Source organism: Ciona intestinalis, chromosome 13, assembly GCF_000224145.3.
Source record: "Ciona intestinalis chromosome 13, KH, whole genome shotgun sequence".
Taxonomy (NCBI): Eukaryota; Metazoa; Chordata; class Ascidiacea; order Phlebobranchia; family Cionidae; genus Ciona; species Ciona intestinalis.
In genome coordinates, this window is record NC_020178.2 from 1,557,231 (window position 1) to 1,574,315 (window position 17,085).

The window sequence follows — 17,085 nt, forward strand, 5'->3', positions numbered from 1 at the left end:
ATTGTGCTGTCTCTAGGGTCTAACCGTCACGCCTTTTAATCAAACCAATATTTCTTTTTTAATCAATAAGCGTGTTTAACTTTTAACCCATGTTGTTTACCGTTTAAGCACAAGGTGGTTTATGCAAACGAGTGAAGCAAATATAGTTAATCTCGCAAAGCTTCAAATTGAACGACAGAAATTAGGAACATGTTCCTTTTTATCCCAATCTACTATAATGCGCTCAGTCGCTCACATCTTGCTTTAACATAATGTTTTAATGTGGCGATTGCTATTTTTAAATGAGATATAATAGGAATGTCATTTTGCGCAATATACATGGTAGCCTCATGCACCTCTAGCGCCCGTATGCGATTTAAAAAGAAGTGGTAAGCCGACACCAGGTATCAAAACAGAGCAACAACCAATATCTCGTCATATTTTACCAATATAGATGAGTTATTGACACTAGTAAAGAATCCTCTAGCACATGGCAGAATAGGCCGGTGGAAAGTAGGTTGGTGGTTAGGGGTTGATGGTTAAAAGGGGTTAGTCGTTATAAACGTTAGTGGTTGGCAAAAAAAGTGGGGGGATTCTTCACTAGCACCCAAATCTTAATTTTAATTACAAAGTGTTTTATGTCAATACAAATTTGTTAAAAAATAAAAAAAACCCGACGCCAATTTCCTATATTCTTTAATTCTTCTTATTCCATGGCATTTAATGGTAAATTTTTAGAGGTTTTTTTCTCTTATCTTTCCAGGACTAGTAGCAATTATCAATGTAAGTTATAACCACACTAAACATGGAAAGCCAGTTGAACTACCCTCCTTTAAATGACCAAATGTACATTAATGAGCCAGACAGGCTCGAAGACATTTGCGTCAAAGTTTTGGTTGAAAATAAAGAGCGTTGTTTATTTCAAATACAGGTAAAAATGCTTAAAGTAGTAGCTAAATACATCCCATAGTTTTGTTATGAATGTATCTTATTTTTCCGACTGGTGTGACTGGACAATGACAGGTATAGTACTTCTGTAAAAGGTGTGTTGTAATGTTAATTGTATGTTAATAATGCTAATATATATCATAATGTTAATTGTAATGTCATATTGTCCATTTAAAGATAACAGAAGAATCAAAACTAGAAATACGATGTGGAATTTACCTCCCAGCCCTTGTAGCAGACCAACTGTTCAATAAACTACTGTGGGTTGTATATCATATACATAATATCACCAAAGTATTTTCTAACAACAGTTATTCCATTTTACAGAAAGATATCAGATTGTTACTGTGTATCTGGTCCCTGTCCTGAAACCAACGTATTTCGAGGGTAAAGTATTTTATGGTTTTGCATAGTTTACCAATGTTTATCATATGTTTTTTTCACAGTTTTGATTCTCCGACCCTTAACATAGTGGAGTTACTACAGAGCTTCTCCAATACACAGAAATGCTGTCTGAACAATGTCCAGTTTAATGCACAAACACAGTTGAATTCTGAAGTGTTAGGAAGGCTATGCTCTACACAGGTACAATTCTTGCCCTAAATATCTATGTGTCATACTCATGCACCAAACTTTTAAAAATGCAGGGGAGGCAGGGGTAGTTAGACGTGCTTTCATATAAAACAAATTTGATTTCATTGTTTACCAATTATTGCAGTGCAGAAATGTTCAAGGTATACCTGCCCACCCTGCCACCCCAGATTTGATGCCTATGTCACTAACACCAATACTTAGGTGTTATAATGTGATGTATTCAAATGGCAACATCCTTATGGTAGCAGGGCAAGTTCTCTGTGGCTTGTGTTAATCACTGTTATGGCTTCATACAAATACCATTCACACATAAATGTTAAAATTAATTGGTTATTAATATATTGTAAACTTATACTATTGTACTGTTTCATCACAGACATTGTGACATGTATAGGTATTCATTTGGCAACTATGTGGGCACATACCTTATGTTAGCAGGGCAAAGTTCTCTATTGCTTGTTTTAATGACTGGCTTAATACAAATATTAAGGCCGCCGCTGTGGCAAAGTTGTTAGCGCCTATGCCTCTAACCCAGAGGTAAGTGCTTCAAAGCTCGTCGTTGCTACCATTGTGGGCGTAGGTGTCCTTGGTCAAGACACTTAAGGCATTTGCTCCAACCTAGTGGTCAGTATTGGGTTGTCAAATTTATCAGCCATCTATAATAAAAAAAATATCATTCACAAAGTAATATACAGGCTACAAAGCTTTTGTTGTTTTTTTTCGCACACCTCGTATAACCATTGTTGTTTTTACAGAATATCCAAAACATCCAGATTTCCAACTCCACTGTTACCCCTGAGCCCAGCTTTCTACAACATGTATGTGTTTCCTATATTTAATCTCTAGTAGACAAACTTAAATGGGATTGAGAAAAATTAACCTGTTAAAAATATTTTTAAATTTGTGTCAATTTTATGTGGGTAAGGTCCTGCAGCGTTGCAATTGGATCTTAGATTTTTTTGTTAGGATTGGAGGTGTATTAATGTAACAGAACACTTATGTAGTAACGAGTTTATGACTGTCGTTGCCCCGCCATGCGAGGATAAATCAGTTTCATTCTTTATTACCTTTAGTGCCTTACTTTTATATAATATGCTTAATAGCAACAGTTTATATATCTATGTTACTTTATATTATGGCAGTAACAGTTTATATATTCATTTTACTTTATATTATTTATCATTTCAGTTACTTCATGAGAAGACACACTCACTCACCCTTGATAATATAACGTATTGTGAAGGTTCTATCATAGAGCCAATATGTATAAGCAGGGAATCACACCCAAAACTTAGGGTAAATACTGTATAAGCATCCGCTTTTCGATAAAGTAACTTATGAGATAATGTTTGCATATAGTTCTACTTGTTTTTTTAACTGTGTGTCAAAACCTAATCGATATTTAATAGTATAATTAGTATTTTTTGTTATACAAAGTTATGTTATATTGTTTCTTTAGCTAAAACTTTGTAATTTGCAAAGAAAAGAAGCGAGATTGGCTTTTAAGGTTGCATCGCATAAATTTGTATTATTTCTATTTTTACAGCACCTCAAGTTCCGTGATGGGGAAATTCCCGCTTACTCGTGCTTCGTTAACGCTGACTCACCACCCCACCTAGTGGCAGTGGAGTTATCCAACTTCTACGAGAAGGGAGCGAGTCATAATGTTGATTTGAAAAGGAGGGTGTCAAAAATAAGAGATTTGTTGGAGGTTAGTTGGGTGCTGGTTTAAACCTATAGGATGTTTATGTGTTCTACTTTTTGACAAAATGGGGCAAAACACGTATGTAATGTTCTTTGTTTTGAGAAAATAGGCCAAAAAACATATGTATATGTTCTTCTTTTTGACAAAATGGGGCAAAAAACATATATATGTTCTTTTTTTAGACAAAATGGTGCAAAAAACGTATGTTTTTGACATGACACATGACTGTTTTATTCTGTATGGGTGAGGTCTCAGACAACCGTGCTAGAGTACCAGCGGTTTAGGTTTGTTTTCAGAATGACTTATTACCTTTCTGACGTTCACCAAAATTACAAATGGTTAGATTCTATGTATAGTTGTTTTTGTTATTTGTTTTGTCGGCACTACAACCAGTGCTATCCAATCTACAGTTAGCATAACAAGGCAGACTTCAGTCTATTTTTCTGATTGAGCCAACGCTGGCCAATATACCAAGTGTTCTAGCATAAAATATTGTATTAAAGTACGCCCATTAAAAACTTTTCATAAGGTTAACAAAGCTGGTAGTGGAGATGCAGTTCAAGGGAAGCAACTAACAGCAACGGTACAGGGAGTATTAAGAAGATATGTGGAGACTGTGGATAAAGTAAGTATATGTGGGTGGTAACTAGGAAGGAATTAATAACTTGTTTATATTTGCAGTTGGAAGCACCACAGACAGTGAATGAAGAGAAACTTCTTCTACATAGTTGTTCGCTACTTCTTATGCAGTATAGGTAGGATGGTTAGACTTGTGTGTTACACACATGATTTCATACACCTTTGTTCACTGTCAAGTTATAACATGGGTGTCTTCTTATACACCTGACACACATGGTGTATTCATACACTTCATGCTTACTGTCAAGTTATAACATGGGTGTCTTCTTATACACCAGACACACATGGTGTATTCATACACCTCATGCCCCCTGTCAAGTTATAACATAGATGTCTTATACACCAGACACACATAGTGTATTCATACACTGCATGTTCACTGTTAAGTTATAACATGGGTGTCATCTTATACACCAGACACACACGGTGTATTCATATACCTCATACTCACTGTCAAATTGTAACATGGGTGTCTTCCTATACAGCTATACACCTAATGTCTGATGTATAACTAAACCTTATACACCAGACACACACATATCAATACTATTATAATAAAACAACTTCCTTCCTTCTCCAGGTTAGAATCAATGAGAGAAACATTATGTTCCTTGGTATTATGCAACACATTATTTACCGGTTCTGACCTGAGCACAATATTTCAACTTAAAAAACTAAGGTGAGTTATTGTATGACATAAACCTTATTCTAACACCAACTTAGTCGAAATCTCAATTTCCTGAACGGTCTTGTCTTAACCTAAATGTTTCGCTTTTATTCAAACTCCGGGGTGAAGTCCTATGTCATTCACATAGAATTGAACGAGAATGTGCAAATACAATGTTAGGGTAATGGGCCAACTCTGGCCTAAATCCCAGCCCCCATAGCATGCCTCACTGTAGGACCTCACCCATATAGAATAGAATGTACATTTACAATGTTGGGGTAATGTGCCAACTCTGGTCTAAATCTCAGGTCCCATGGCGTGCCCACTGTAGGACCTCACCCATATAGAATAGAATGTGCATATACAATGTTGGGGTAATGGGCCAACTCTGGCCTAAATCTCAGGTCCCATGGCGTGCTTCACTGTAGGACCTCACTCATATAGAATAGAATGTGCATATACAATGTTGGGGTAATGGACCAACTCTGGCCTAAATCTCAGGTCCCATGGCGTGCTTCACTGTAGGACCTCACCCATATAGAATATAATATGTCATATTAATAATACATTACTATCACAGGTATTGAGATATTGCTATGTCTAATAATATATTACTATTATGTTATCACAGACACTTAGACATAAGCATGCTCCCACCTATGAGAGGAGAGAATAAGCGTCGACCTGAAACTACAGTTTATAAAATAATGGAAGAGTTGCCCGCATTAGTGTCACTTGATGTGGGAGGAACCAAGATTGGTGATCATCTTTATAGGGATGGTAGGGTGAAAGAAATGTAAGTAAATAAAACCTTGATACTTTGTTTATGAGCGAGTTGTAGGGTGGGTGCCATTTGATAGTAAACAAAGAACATTCAATAAAGTATAAAACCGTATCCTGAAGACCCATATTTTGGACATTATATAAAACCGTATCCTGACCTGACGACTTATATAACATTATGTGCTTAAGTGTTTCAAGTCTTCCTCCACCTACTATAATATGTTTTATGTGGGTGAGGTACATACTTATGTATGTCAGGGTTTTGTATTCTACATGTGTGAGGAATAATAGTGTGGTATGACATGGGGGCCTATGATTTAAGCCAGAGCTGATGCGCTGCTACCTAGGGTCCTAGGCCAGCACAGGCCCAAAACCCATGGCATGCCTCACTTTAGGAGTGTGTGAACATAACTACTTTGCTTAAAACAAACTATTTTGCTTAAAATGGTTCACTTTACATTGAAACTACTTTGTATTAACCAAAGTGCATTTAAAACCATGTATTCCCTACAGAACTGGCGATAGATACCTAAAAGAGACCCCGCCACGTAAACTTGAGTTCCTAGGTCTCTATAATTGTGAGGGCTGTGAACTCATGGATATTTATTCATTAGCTGATACTGTAAGTTGTTTAAATACATTTCTAATGTATAGTAGGTTGGGGGAAGATTCTATTTTCTCATCCCATTTGTTAGTAAACAAAGAACATTCAAAGAATGATAAAACTGTATCCTCACGACTCCCATAAACCAGTGTTAAAATGTGTATTAATTTGGGTTTTTAGCACTTGTTATAGAAGAGTCAGCTTAACTGTATACACTTTGTATGTATTAAAATATTGTTATCAGCTTTACACTTCATGTACCCTTCTATACAGTTCGTAATCAAGTAGTTAAATACCTTTATATTGCTCCCAGGTTGTTGGATACACTGGTGAAGTTCAACTGTTGGCTTCACTAACTTATTACATGAATCGTGCTACTCCCCTCATGTACATTGTTGGGCAAGCACGGCAATTACAAACTGTTCATAATTTGTCTTGCCCACAACGCCTTACAACTGTAAGTATAAACATTAGTGTGGACTTAATATAAGTAGTTACACACCCTAACTAGTAAGTGGGGAGGAGGTGTATGAAACAGAACACCCGTGTTATAACGACTGTCGTAGCCGCCATAAGAGGATAAATAAGTTACATACATGGTAACTTGTAAGCGGGCACGAGGTGTATGGAACAGAACACCCATGTTATAACGACTGTCGTTGCCGCCATAAGAGGATAAATAAGTTACATTCGTAGTAACTTGTAAGCTGGCACGAAGTGTATGAAACAAAACAAATAAGTTACATACATGTTCACTCGTAAGGTGGCACGAGGTGAATGAAACAGAACACCCATGTAAAAATGACTGTCGTTTTCCGTCATGCAAGGATAAATAAGTTACATACGTGGTAACTTGTAAGCAGACACAAGGTGTATGAAACAGAACACCCATGTAATAACGACTGTCGTTGCACTGACATGCAAGGATAAATAAGTCACATACGTGGTAACTCCTAAGCAGACACAAGGTGTATGAAACAGAACAACCGTGTCACAACGAATGTCATTGCCCTCATTGACTTGTTATATTACAATCTTATATCCCCAGTTATTGTTAAAAGTGCTGCAATCACATCGTAGAAACCGAACAATTATTGAAGAAGTTACAGCGAATCTGTTTTATCTTTCAAGCACCTATTATACAACGTGCTCTAAACAACAGAAAAAGTAAGAAACCAAACCGTATACATCTAAACATACATTAATGTGGGGGAAGATGGGACACTATTTTATTCTGGCTTCTCGTCCCATTTGGTAGTAAGCAAAAAAAGGAATTAAAAAAGTAGTTTATGTACCAAACAAGTTATTGTAATGCATTTATATGGGCATGTAGCAACTATTTGCCTTAACATGTTCCCAACAATACTAATTAATATTTTTAAATAACATTCTATTCTTTGTTTTATGATGTAACAACACTACAGTGACATCATAACGGAGTTGATAATATCAATCGAAACATGCCAGGACATGAAATACGTTGTTCGTAATTCTCTTGTTAGTTTGTTTCACTTCGATATACCCGGTGATGTGGTAAGTATTGTGATGTCATAACTGTGTTTATGGTGCGTATATTGTGATGTTATAATTGTATTTATGATAAATGTATGGTAATGTTGTTTTTAATTAATATTATATCTGCAACAGTAGATGTAACATTGGGGGTTTCTAGGGTGGCATGTCACCCAACTTTTGAAACATGGGTGACATCATGTATTCAGAATATCTAAGTTTACACTGTATTGTATTTAGAACTCTAACTTTACACCTAAATCAGATTTTACCCTGCTGTTAAGTGTCTATACAAACAAGCAGAGCCAAAGTATATTGTATTCACCACATTAATCAATGAGGTTTCCTACGTTTTAAGACTGTAAGCGTAACTATTACCCTTTTTCTTTTTTTAGATTTTTTCTCTCCCAACCAATACACAGGTTTACAGTTGTTTTATGTTTTCTAGATATTTGCATTTGTGAAGATATCCAAAGTAATTCTCAACACTTTACTTAAATACCATGAAGATGACGACATAGGAAGGCATGCCATACATTTCTGTAATGCCCTAGGTGCTTTTACTAACTATATTTGTATAGGTGGTAATCTATATGTTTATAGATTTAATGAATTTAAGATTGGGGTTAAAGCACTTTGTGTATCTGGTGTATTGTAGGAATCCCTGGCTGTAAATAGTCATGTTTATAGATTTAATGAACTTATAATTGGGTTGAAGCTCTATGTGTATTTGTCTGGTGTATTAGAATCCATGCCATAACTTGAACAGCCACAGATATTCTCGGCTACCAACTAAACTAACCAATAGTTACCGCGCTTTTTTAGTCAGCCAATTAAAATTGAATCGTTTTTTTTTCACGTTTAGTCGGCCTACTAAGTTTGTGTGCGTTACTTATTACAGTGTTCAAGAAGATATCCATGTTAGATACATGCTTCGATGCTTGCTTTTATAACACTTTGTATAGCACATATTAACCACTACTTTACATACATTACACCCTTATAATCCATTGTAACTCATGCTAATCTACCTACAGTATGTTCAGTACAGTTCGATATGAAACGTGAAGCATCCAAAGTTGGCTTCGTACCAATTATTGTGAAAATAATCCAAATGAGATTGGAGGCAAATATGGTGATTGTGATGTCATTGAATCATTTGTTATTGTTCTGGAATAATTTGTAACATAACAAGGGGCATTATTTTTCTTTTTTTAATTGGGAAACTAGTGCCTATATGGTAGCACTCTAGGTGTTGAGATAATTGACCTACATCCCAGGTCTCAAGTGTGCCTCACTGAAGACCTCACCCTTATAAAATCTATATTATTGAGTGTCTATAAACTGCCTCAGTGGGGTCTAGATGGTAGTACCCTGGGTGTTGGGGTAATAGACCTACATCCCAGGTCTTGGTCTAGATGGTAGCACCCTGGGTGTTGGGGTAATAGACCTACATCCCAGGTCTCAGATGTGCCTTACTGAAGACCCTTATAGAATCTCTATTAGACTTTGTAATTTTAGTATCACTTTGTTTTTTTTTTCAACATAACCATCACAATGGTGTAACACTGTACATTATGACATCACAGCATGATGAAATACTAGAAGTATTATGGGGAACCCTATGGAATGTAACAGATGAGACTCCTGAGAATAGTTGGACCTTTATTAATTTAGGAGGGCTACAGCTTTTACAGGTATTGTAATGTCATTATAGATATATAGGCAACAAACCCGGGGTGGCAAGGTGGGCACGCCTACCCTGATATTTTCTTTTGTGAAATATTTATGTGTATGAATAAAATTTACATCTTTTACTAGTCAGCTGTGTGTCTGGCTATTCCTGCCTCCCCTGCATTTTAAAATACTCGGTGCCTATGGGTGTCATTTTAATATAGGACAATAAACTATTTGGAATCACATAAAAGTAATTTTGATACATAGATTTGTGTATGTGAATTTATGCTAAGAATAATTAGTTTTAATTTAGATAAAACGTTAAAAAAATGAATCTGAAAATATTAAATTTTAAAGTGTTTTTTTAGGATTGTTTTGCCAAGTTTCCAGATGAACCTGAACTCCATAAAAGTATCATGGGGCTGGTGGTAAGTTGCTGTTTCTATGTTAGAACACCCATGTTATAAGGACTGTCGTTGCCCCATTGCTCGAGAGTAAATAAATTTCTTATGTCTATGTGTACAAAGTAAATTTGAGCTTGGCCTAATTATTACCTATGTACGTGAAATTCAAAATTCCATCTGCTAACGTGGTTTGATATATTAATATACACAACTTTTGTACTGTATTCTGTTACTTCTGCTACCAGGCATAATGTAACATTCTTTCAACGGCTCATCTGGTATATAAACAAACATTTCCAGAAGAAGTCTTGGCGGATGGCAAGTGAAACGTCAGAAAAACACTACGTTTTCATATCAGTAAAAAGATTATTTTTGTACTGTTATAAAATAATTCGCCCTATAAGGTTAGGTCTCCAGTCAGATACAAACACAATTTCGTTTACCATAAAGTTGTAAGTTTGTATAGTAACACAACACAAACATTGGCGCCTAAGTATAGTTTACTCACATTTACACAGTTGTGATGTAACATTTACTCTTATTTGTTCACAGGGCAATATTGCTGAAGTGAAAGAAATACAACCATTGCTTGTTAATTCTACTTTAATACAATTGTTCTGGTAATTATTGTTTGAAATGATGTATTATATAACCTCCTATTTTAAGTATGATATCTATAAATTTGACCCAATATATACCCTTGAAACTGATGTATTATATAACCTTGTTCTAAAATTCCATTTTTAGTTTGGTTATTATAATGTTAGTATGGTATTTATAAATTAATCCCATTAGTATAATGTTAATACACTTTTTCCTAAATATTTGTATCATAAAAATATTTGTTATTAAAGAGTTTTTTTATATAGGATGTTTATGTATATTAATATGATCTTTATGTTTTTAGCGAGCTGATCTCAAAAGAAAGTCCGAACATAGAAATAGCATATAATGCTTGTGGAACTTTATCCCATCTTATGTCGGAAGGTTTGTGGACGATCGACCAACCAAAACAAGAAGATGTTATTTCTATTATGACAACTGCAATTGACTCATGGGAGATTGATTCTAACAGGAATATTAATTATAGGTTTGTATTGATTGTGTTGGAGAACTAAGGGTCTTGGGTTCAAATCCAGGGCAGGGTTGGAGAACCTGGGATCCTGGGTTCGAATTTAGTCCAGGGTTGGAGAACCAGGGATCCTGGGTTCGAATCTAGTCCAGGGTTGGAGAACCAGAGATCCTGGGTTCGAATCCAGGCCAGGGTTGGAGAACCAGGGATCCTGGGTTCGAGTCTAGGCCAGGGTTGGAGAACCAGAAATTCTGGGTTTGAATCTAAGCCAGGATTGGTAAACCAGGGATCCAGGATTGGAGAACCAGGGGTGCTGGGCTTAATCTTGGTGTAAAATGTTATTATCTTATTTTTTTATTGATATTTTCAGGTCATTTATTCCCATACTTAATCTTGTTGAAAGTGAAGTACCAGTTTGTATACATTGGGCTGTGTGGGCGTTCCGTAATTTATGTGGACAAGATGGTAAGTGCTTTACTAACATAGAAATTTATTATTACAATAATAAAAATATTATACAGACCGCTATATTAAAATGCTTCTGAAAGAAAATGGTCGAGAAGTTTTGTCTCTAGTTGAAAACAAAAACGTCGGTGAAAACACAAAAGAAATGACAAGGTATGTGTGTTGTTACGAACTAGATATAATTGAAACGTTTGAAACTACATATATACATGTATTTGAAGTGTAATATTACACAGTATAAATGACAGTATGTGTAACCTAAGCCGTTTTCGTTCATGTATCAAAACACTGTTCATATTCAAACATACAACAAAGCATATTATAAATACGATTTCGGGATTTTACCAGAGATATAGTTCGGGGTTTAACCCGAGAGAACAACTTTATTTTGTTTACTTTAACACCTTAATAAAAATGTTGGATTCAAACATATTTTTTTTAACGAATGTAACTTACTTTATCCTTGCGTGGCTGGAAAAGGACAGTCGTTATAACACAGGTGTTTATACACCATGTGCCAGCTTACTAGTTACCATATATGTTACTTTGTGGGTGATTATATTTTTTTACAAAAGTTTTATTTTCAGATGGCTTCTACAAAAACTGGAGTCATATTCTCAAGATCTAAATAACCAATACCATTTACATTCATTATGACATCACAATTAAACTAGTCCTTCATTTTGTGATGAAATTTAAAAATATGTTTGCAAATATATCTATATAGTTTGTGCTTCTTTTATACAGTAGTGTTGTGTTTAACTTGTTGTTACTACATAATTCTTTTTGTTGCTTTTTAATATATTTTACTGTGTCCGATGATTTCAGCTCATTTGCTTTTATTAAACTTGGCGGAAGAAATTAAAACATTGTTTATTTATATAGCAAACATATTACTTTCTATTCAGAAATACAAGCTGTCTTAGTTTATATATTTATAACATAATACTGTACCAACATAATAGGTTAAATACAGTTCATTTACTAGACCATACTAACTTCCAACTGTTTAAACAAAATCCCCGTGGATTGCCTTGGGGAAATTACCTGGTTGCGCGTCGAACTAAGGTCTTATAAATAAACGCGGAGACGCGCGTCTGTTAGGTTTGTGCAAAGTTAGTATACTAACTTTGGGTTTGTGGAAATGTAATATTGTTCTACTTTACGTAGGTTTTGAAGGTGGCGAAGGTATTGCGCAAATAAATATGCTGTACAGAATGACCTAATCTAGCTAATACATATATATATACATATTACGTTAGAGAAATAAAGTTTAATTTTTACTTTACAGCATAGTTAAACAGTTATGATTGAACGACAATCGTTCGTTTTTTACCTGAAAACACAGCAACGGCGTTCTCTGAAATAACGCACTTTTTAATGTAAAACAATCTTTCCTGTCAATGCTTTTGCGTACGTGTATGTTTCACACGAAAAGGTAATTCAGTTCCTCAAACGGTTTCCATGGAAAGTCCGAAGGCGGGTGTTTAAAAACATCAACACCTAACACTGGTTTAAACATGGAGCAACCAGCGTTTCCGACATACGCCCATCCTATCGAAGGAATTACCAATCGTTGCTATAAATGTCCGCCAGGTTACCGGATAAATTCCGAAATTACTGAGTGGGATAAATGCGACATCAGCAAAACATATCCCAAAACCTGGCCAGAATGTTTACCGTGTCCAGACGGCTATTACTCAACCGAGTAAGTACATTAAACCGTGCGTCATTTTGCCACAAATGTTGCTGTTGTTATTCTTTGGGGTCACTCAATACTGGTCTTTTTACCTTATTAATTAAATGTGTTTTTATATGTATATATGTATAATTTATGTATATGTGATTTCAAATTTCATATTACCAAATAAAATTATATTTTTGCAGATGGTCAAAAGATTCCTTTTGCATTCCACAAGTAAGATGTGATGGAAAACATGAATTGACAGAGTTTGCTGGAACTACCAGTCAAAGAGGATTGGTATGTTTGTTTATTATGGATATAAGTCTTAGTATAACCAACACAACCTAGTTTATCCATGCCATGGCAAAGTGATTAGTGGGGCTGCATCTAACCCAAAGGTTGCTAGTTCAAAGCTTGTTACTGCCACCATTAAAGGCATATATGTTCTTGGACAAGACACTTAATGGCAATTGCTTTAGCCCAGTGGGTATTAATGAGTTGTCTAAATTGTCAGAAATTACATAAACACAAAGTTAACTCATGGTAACCTTTAAGAGGGCTTGAGGTGTATGAAACAGTCCACACGTCGTTATTGGTATTAGCACACCTAATCACTGAGAGAGGGCACAGGATGTGTGTATGGGGATAAACTATAGAAATAAGAAAAGATTACTTTTTGCTGTTAACATTCTTTATTTTAAACTAAACAAGTGTTTTTTGTTTGGCAAATTCAAATTTAAGGTTCTTGTATTGCTGGTCATAGCGCAATTTAGTGTTCTTTTAATCAACGGTACAATAAATTCAATGCTATTGTTAAACGGTCAGGCACACAATAAAACCAGCTCTTTTCTTTGTTACTCCTTTGTTCATTCAAGCCTGGATTCAATTCAGGCGTGACTTAGTTCCTCTTTTACGGTCTAACATTTGTTTTTGTCTGGCTTATGTCACCACTCACTGGAGTTCCCCCAGACCCCCAAGTATTGGACTACAGTATGTAACTTACTTATATGCTAGTGAGTGCGTGGATAAATTATAGTTTAACTCATTGATCCATATGATTTACACCTACCTACATATTATAATTACTAAATAGCCTAAGGTAAAGTAAAATTTGTTACCCTGTGTTGCTGGATTTGGTTATAATTATTTATAAATGATTAACCAGGTTTAATGATAAATAAAGGACATTGTCAATATTTATTATTCTTCCTACATTGTTTTTGTCGTGCACGGTTACACGAGCGTTCATTTAGGCCACGTCATTTGTTTGCAGTATCATGTTTTTCTTTCTGTCTTTTTTTGTTAATATTTAACATTGGAGCTTAATTAACAGCTTACGTAGACTTTTTAAAATGTTCCCTACATTTATTAAAAAAGCTAAAATGGGATTTCCTTACCATCTATTAACCATTTTTTTTATCGATTTGTTTCAGTGTATATGTGAACCTGGTTATGCAAGGATCCACGATGAATGTGTAGCAATATCAGACACAGTTCTTTCAACAACAATAAAACCCTCCAACCAATATTTACCAACGTGCCCCCCACCCACAGTTTGCCCCCCATGCCCTTCAACAACTATTTCTGCACTTCTAAACCAAAGTACATACTTTGCATATTATTTAATTAAATTCTTATTATTCCCTTGTTGTTAATTCCCTTCTTTTTGTTTTTTTAAATAATAAGATCTTTGAAATACCAATAAAAGCACCACATCTTATTCTATAATATATAAGAAATCACCTTTGTATTAACTTGACGGTGAGCATGGGATGTTTACATTTGCATGTATTGCAGATACAAAAGGCAGGAGTTTAGACATAACACCAGAATATTCTCAGTCACAGTGCAACCAGGACACTGTCTACATTGCTATTATCTGTGCGCTATGCTGCATCATTATTGTGCTGGTTCTTTATATTTTAAAAGTGAAAAATAAATCTGCTTTCAAATGTGGAAGAAAAGGAAACATGGGTAAGAAACCCGCATCCATTTTTTAAATTTTGTTTAAAATGTCACGACAGTCGTTATTATAACACAGGTGTTTTGTTACCACATATGAAACTTTGTAGTTGATTGGTTTATTGTTTTTTAAGTATCTTGTCCAAGTACACATGCACCCACAATTGTAGCATCAACAAGCCCTGAACCTCTTGAGTTAAAGACTTGATCACTGTGCTTATGGCCATGTATAATATGACTTGCATAAGTAAAACCATTCTCCTATTCCATTATCACCAACAGGTATCCTAATTAACACAATGTTTTATATTTATTGTGTTTCTTAACACAATGTTTTATATTTATTGTGTTTATTTTAAGAAGTCATTCTTGTAATAGCTTGACTGCTCTATATAAAGCCTCCAAAATGCCTTGTCTGCTAAATGCTAATGTATTTTGTTCCTGCATAAAACTATTTAAAATTTTTATGAAGAGAAAAAGAACAGAAGCATCGGACAATGTGATTACGCCATGGTTCGTCAACCCACAGATGGTAGGTCGTAGTTAAACACATTCAATTAATAGCAAACTCTACAGTTTGACTCGTTTTTGCATTTTTTTTAGTTAAAATACATTACATTAATTTTATGTTAACTGCTCATACTTTTTTTAGCTGCAATAAATTTAAAGATTCTGACATACATTTGTAGTTTAAATGTTATTACTTTACTAATAGCAATGCTTTACCTAGATACTCCTAAGAAACCTGTACAGGGACCAGCACAAGGTATGTGTCTACCAGAGCAATAGATACCCCTACTACTAGAATCTTGTTTCCAAAAACTGTAACTATGGGTTTAAACAACTTGTATTGTATATAGCAAAATACACGCTTTTAAATGTAAGCCCTTTTCCCTATACCCACTGTTTTTAACACAAAATGGCGTTTACTGATTTTAATGGCTTTGGTGTCTAGCAGTTAGCATCATAGATTGTATTCCAAGTAATGACGTATGACTACATTAGCTTTAAAATTGAATCATCAAGTTTATCATTTTGTGCATATTGTTTTGTAAAAATTATACTAAATAACGGCAGACCAATATTGATAAAACTGATTAACATTTTACACATATGAACTTAAAGTCTCGCACAGCATTTAGGCTTGACATGCTACAGTGGACATAATATTAATATCTAGCATTTACTATTAAACGAATTTTTAAGATCCGAATTCACCAACTTACTGTGTTGAAACTGCAGTACAAGCATTAAAACCAGAAAACGGTAAAATTAAGTTTGAAAGAAATTTAAGTGATTAGAATTTAATTTAAGTGATTAAAATAAAATACATGGTAACTCGTAAGCTGGCAACTGGTGTATGAACACCCGTGTTATAACGACCGTCATTTTCTTGCCACAGGAGGATAAAGTAAGTTACTTTTAGAGCCCATATGTAGGAAATACATTAGTAGTGTTTATGTCTTGCAGGTATAGTTATAAGCAGCACCAAAACACAGACTGCAGATGCATCAACACAAACTCAATATGCAGAAGTTACAGGTAATATACCGGAAAAGGCAGAACCAATAAAAAGTATGCATTATCAGATTGTATATGTATTAAGATACAATTAATACATGTTTGGTTTTGCATGGGGCATGGTATTAATTCCTAACACTTAAATGAATTTTTAAGATTCAAACTCACCGAATTCCTGTTTTGAACCATCGAGAATTCAACAAGAAATAAAAGACGGTAAAACTTTTTTTAATTTTATAGTTGTAAATCAGGCGTAAAATTGAATGTTTTGGTTCCGTTAATGTGCCAAGTGTGTCTAAACTCACATGTCACACCCATGTTAAAACTCGACAGGGAGCATGAGGTGTATGAATACACCATGTGTGTCTGGTGTATAAGAAGACACCCATGTTATAACTCGACAGTGAGCATAAGGTGTATGAATACACCATGTGTGTCTGGTGTATAAGAAGACCCCCATGTTATAACTCGACAGTGAGCATAAGGTGTATGAATACACCATGTGTGTCTGGTGTATAAGAAGACACCCATGTTATAACTCGACAGTGAGCATGAGGTGTATGAATACACAATGTGTGTCTGGTGTATAAGAAGACACCCATATTATAACTCTTATATTACTAAAATATATCTATTTCAGAAAGTGGTTACCTTTTGCCAACGCAACTTTCCGCCAAAACTACTGATAAAGGTAAGATAAATAAAAATATGTGTTTTGTATTACAATAAATATAAATGAAAATAACTCTATATGTATGAAATATATTACTATTGTTTACGTCTTGCAGAAAAATCTTTATATCACACCAAAACACAGACTACAGAAGCATCAACTGAAGCTTACTATACAGAAGTTGCAGGAGAAATGG

At 34.9% G+C, this 17,085-nt stretch overlaps 1 protein-coding gene across 2 annotated transcripts; it reads left to right on the forward strand.

Annotated features, from left to right (window-relative positions):
• Positions 1 to 394: 394 nt before the first annotated feature.
• Positions 395 to 11,973, forward strand: LOC100183940 (protein zer-1 homolog). 2 transcript variants are annotated; one of them, XM_002130716.5, is made up of 25 exons: positions 395 to 495; positions 737 to 910; positions 1,105 to 1,187; positions 1,255 to 1,314; positions 1,374 to 1,512; positions 2,277 to 2,339; positions 2,710 to 2,817; positions 3,068 to 3,232; positions 3,756 to 3,851; positions 3,908 to 3,981; positions 4,446 to 4,544; positions 5,164 to 5,328; positions 5,829 to 5,937; positions 6,233 to 6,376; positions 6,968 to 7,086; positions 7,344 to 7,452; positions 7,880 to 7,985; positions 8,469 to 8,566; positions 9,021 to 9,128; positions 9,477 to 9,536; positions 10,065 to 10,132; positions 10,420 to 10,602; positions 10,955 to 11,049; positions 11,106 to 11,202; positions 11,637 to 11,973. In XM_002130716.5, the coding sequence occupies exons 2-25, from the start codon at positions 785 to 787 to the stop codon at positions 11,704 to 11,706; spliced, it is 2,544 nt and encodes an 847-aa protein (XP_002130752.1). In that variant the 5' UTR covers positions 395 to 495; positions 737 to 784; the 3' UTR covers positions 11,707 to 11,973. The 2 variants fall into 2 exon arrangements, with proteins under 2 accessions (XP_002130752.1, XP_018670198.1); XM_018814653.2 differs by having other exon boundaries at positions 7,880 to 7,973.
• Positions 11,974 to 17,085: the final 5,112 nt, after the last annotated feature.

What these genes read in the sequence shown, in the direction of transcription:
- LOC100183940 (XM_002130716.5), top strand. Translation starts at nt 785, where the DNA reads ATGGAAAGCCAGTTGAACTACCCTCCTTTAAATGACCAAATGTACATT. An exon ending in AGCCCAGCTTTCTACAACAT is followed by an intron (nt 2,340 to 2,709) that starts GTATGTGTTTCC and finishes TTATCATTTCAG; the next exon opens with TTACTTCATGAGAAGACACA. An exon ending in AACAGGAATATTAATTATAG is followed by an intron (nt 10,603 to 10,954) that starts GTTTGTATTGAT and finishes TGATATTTTCAG; the next exon opens with GTCATTTATTCCCATACTTA.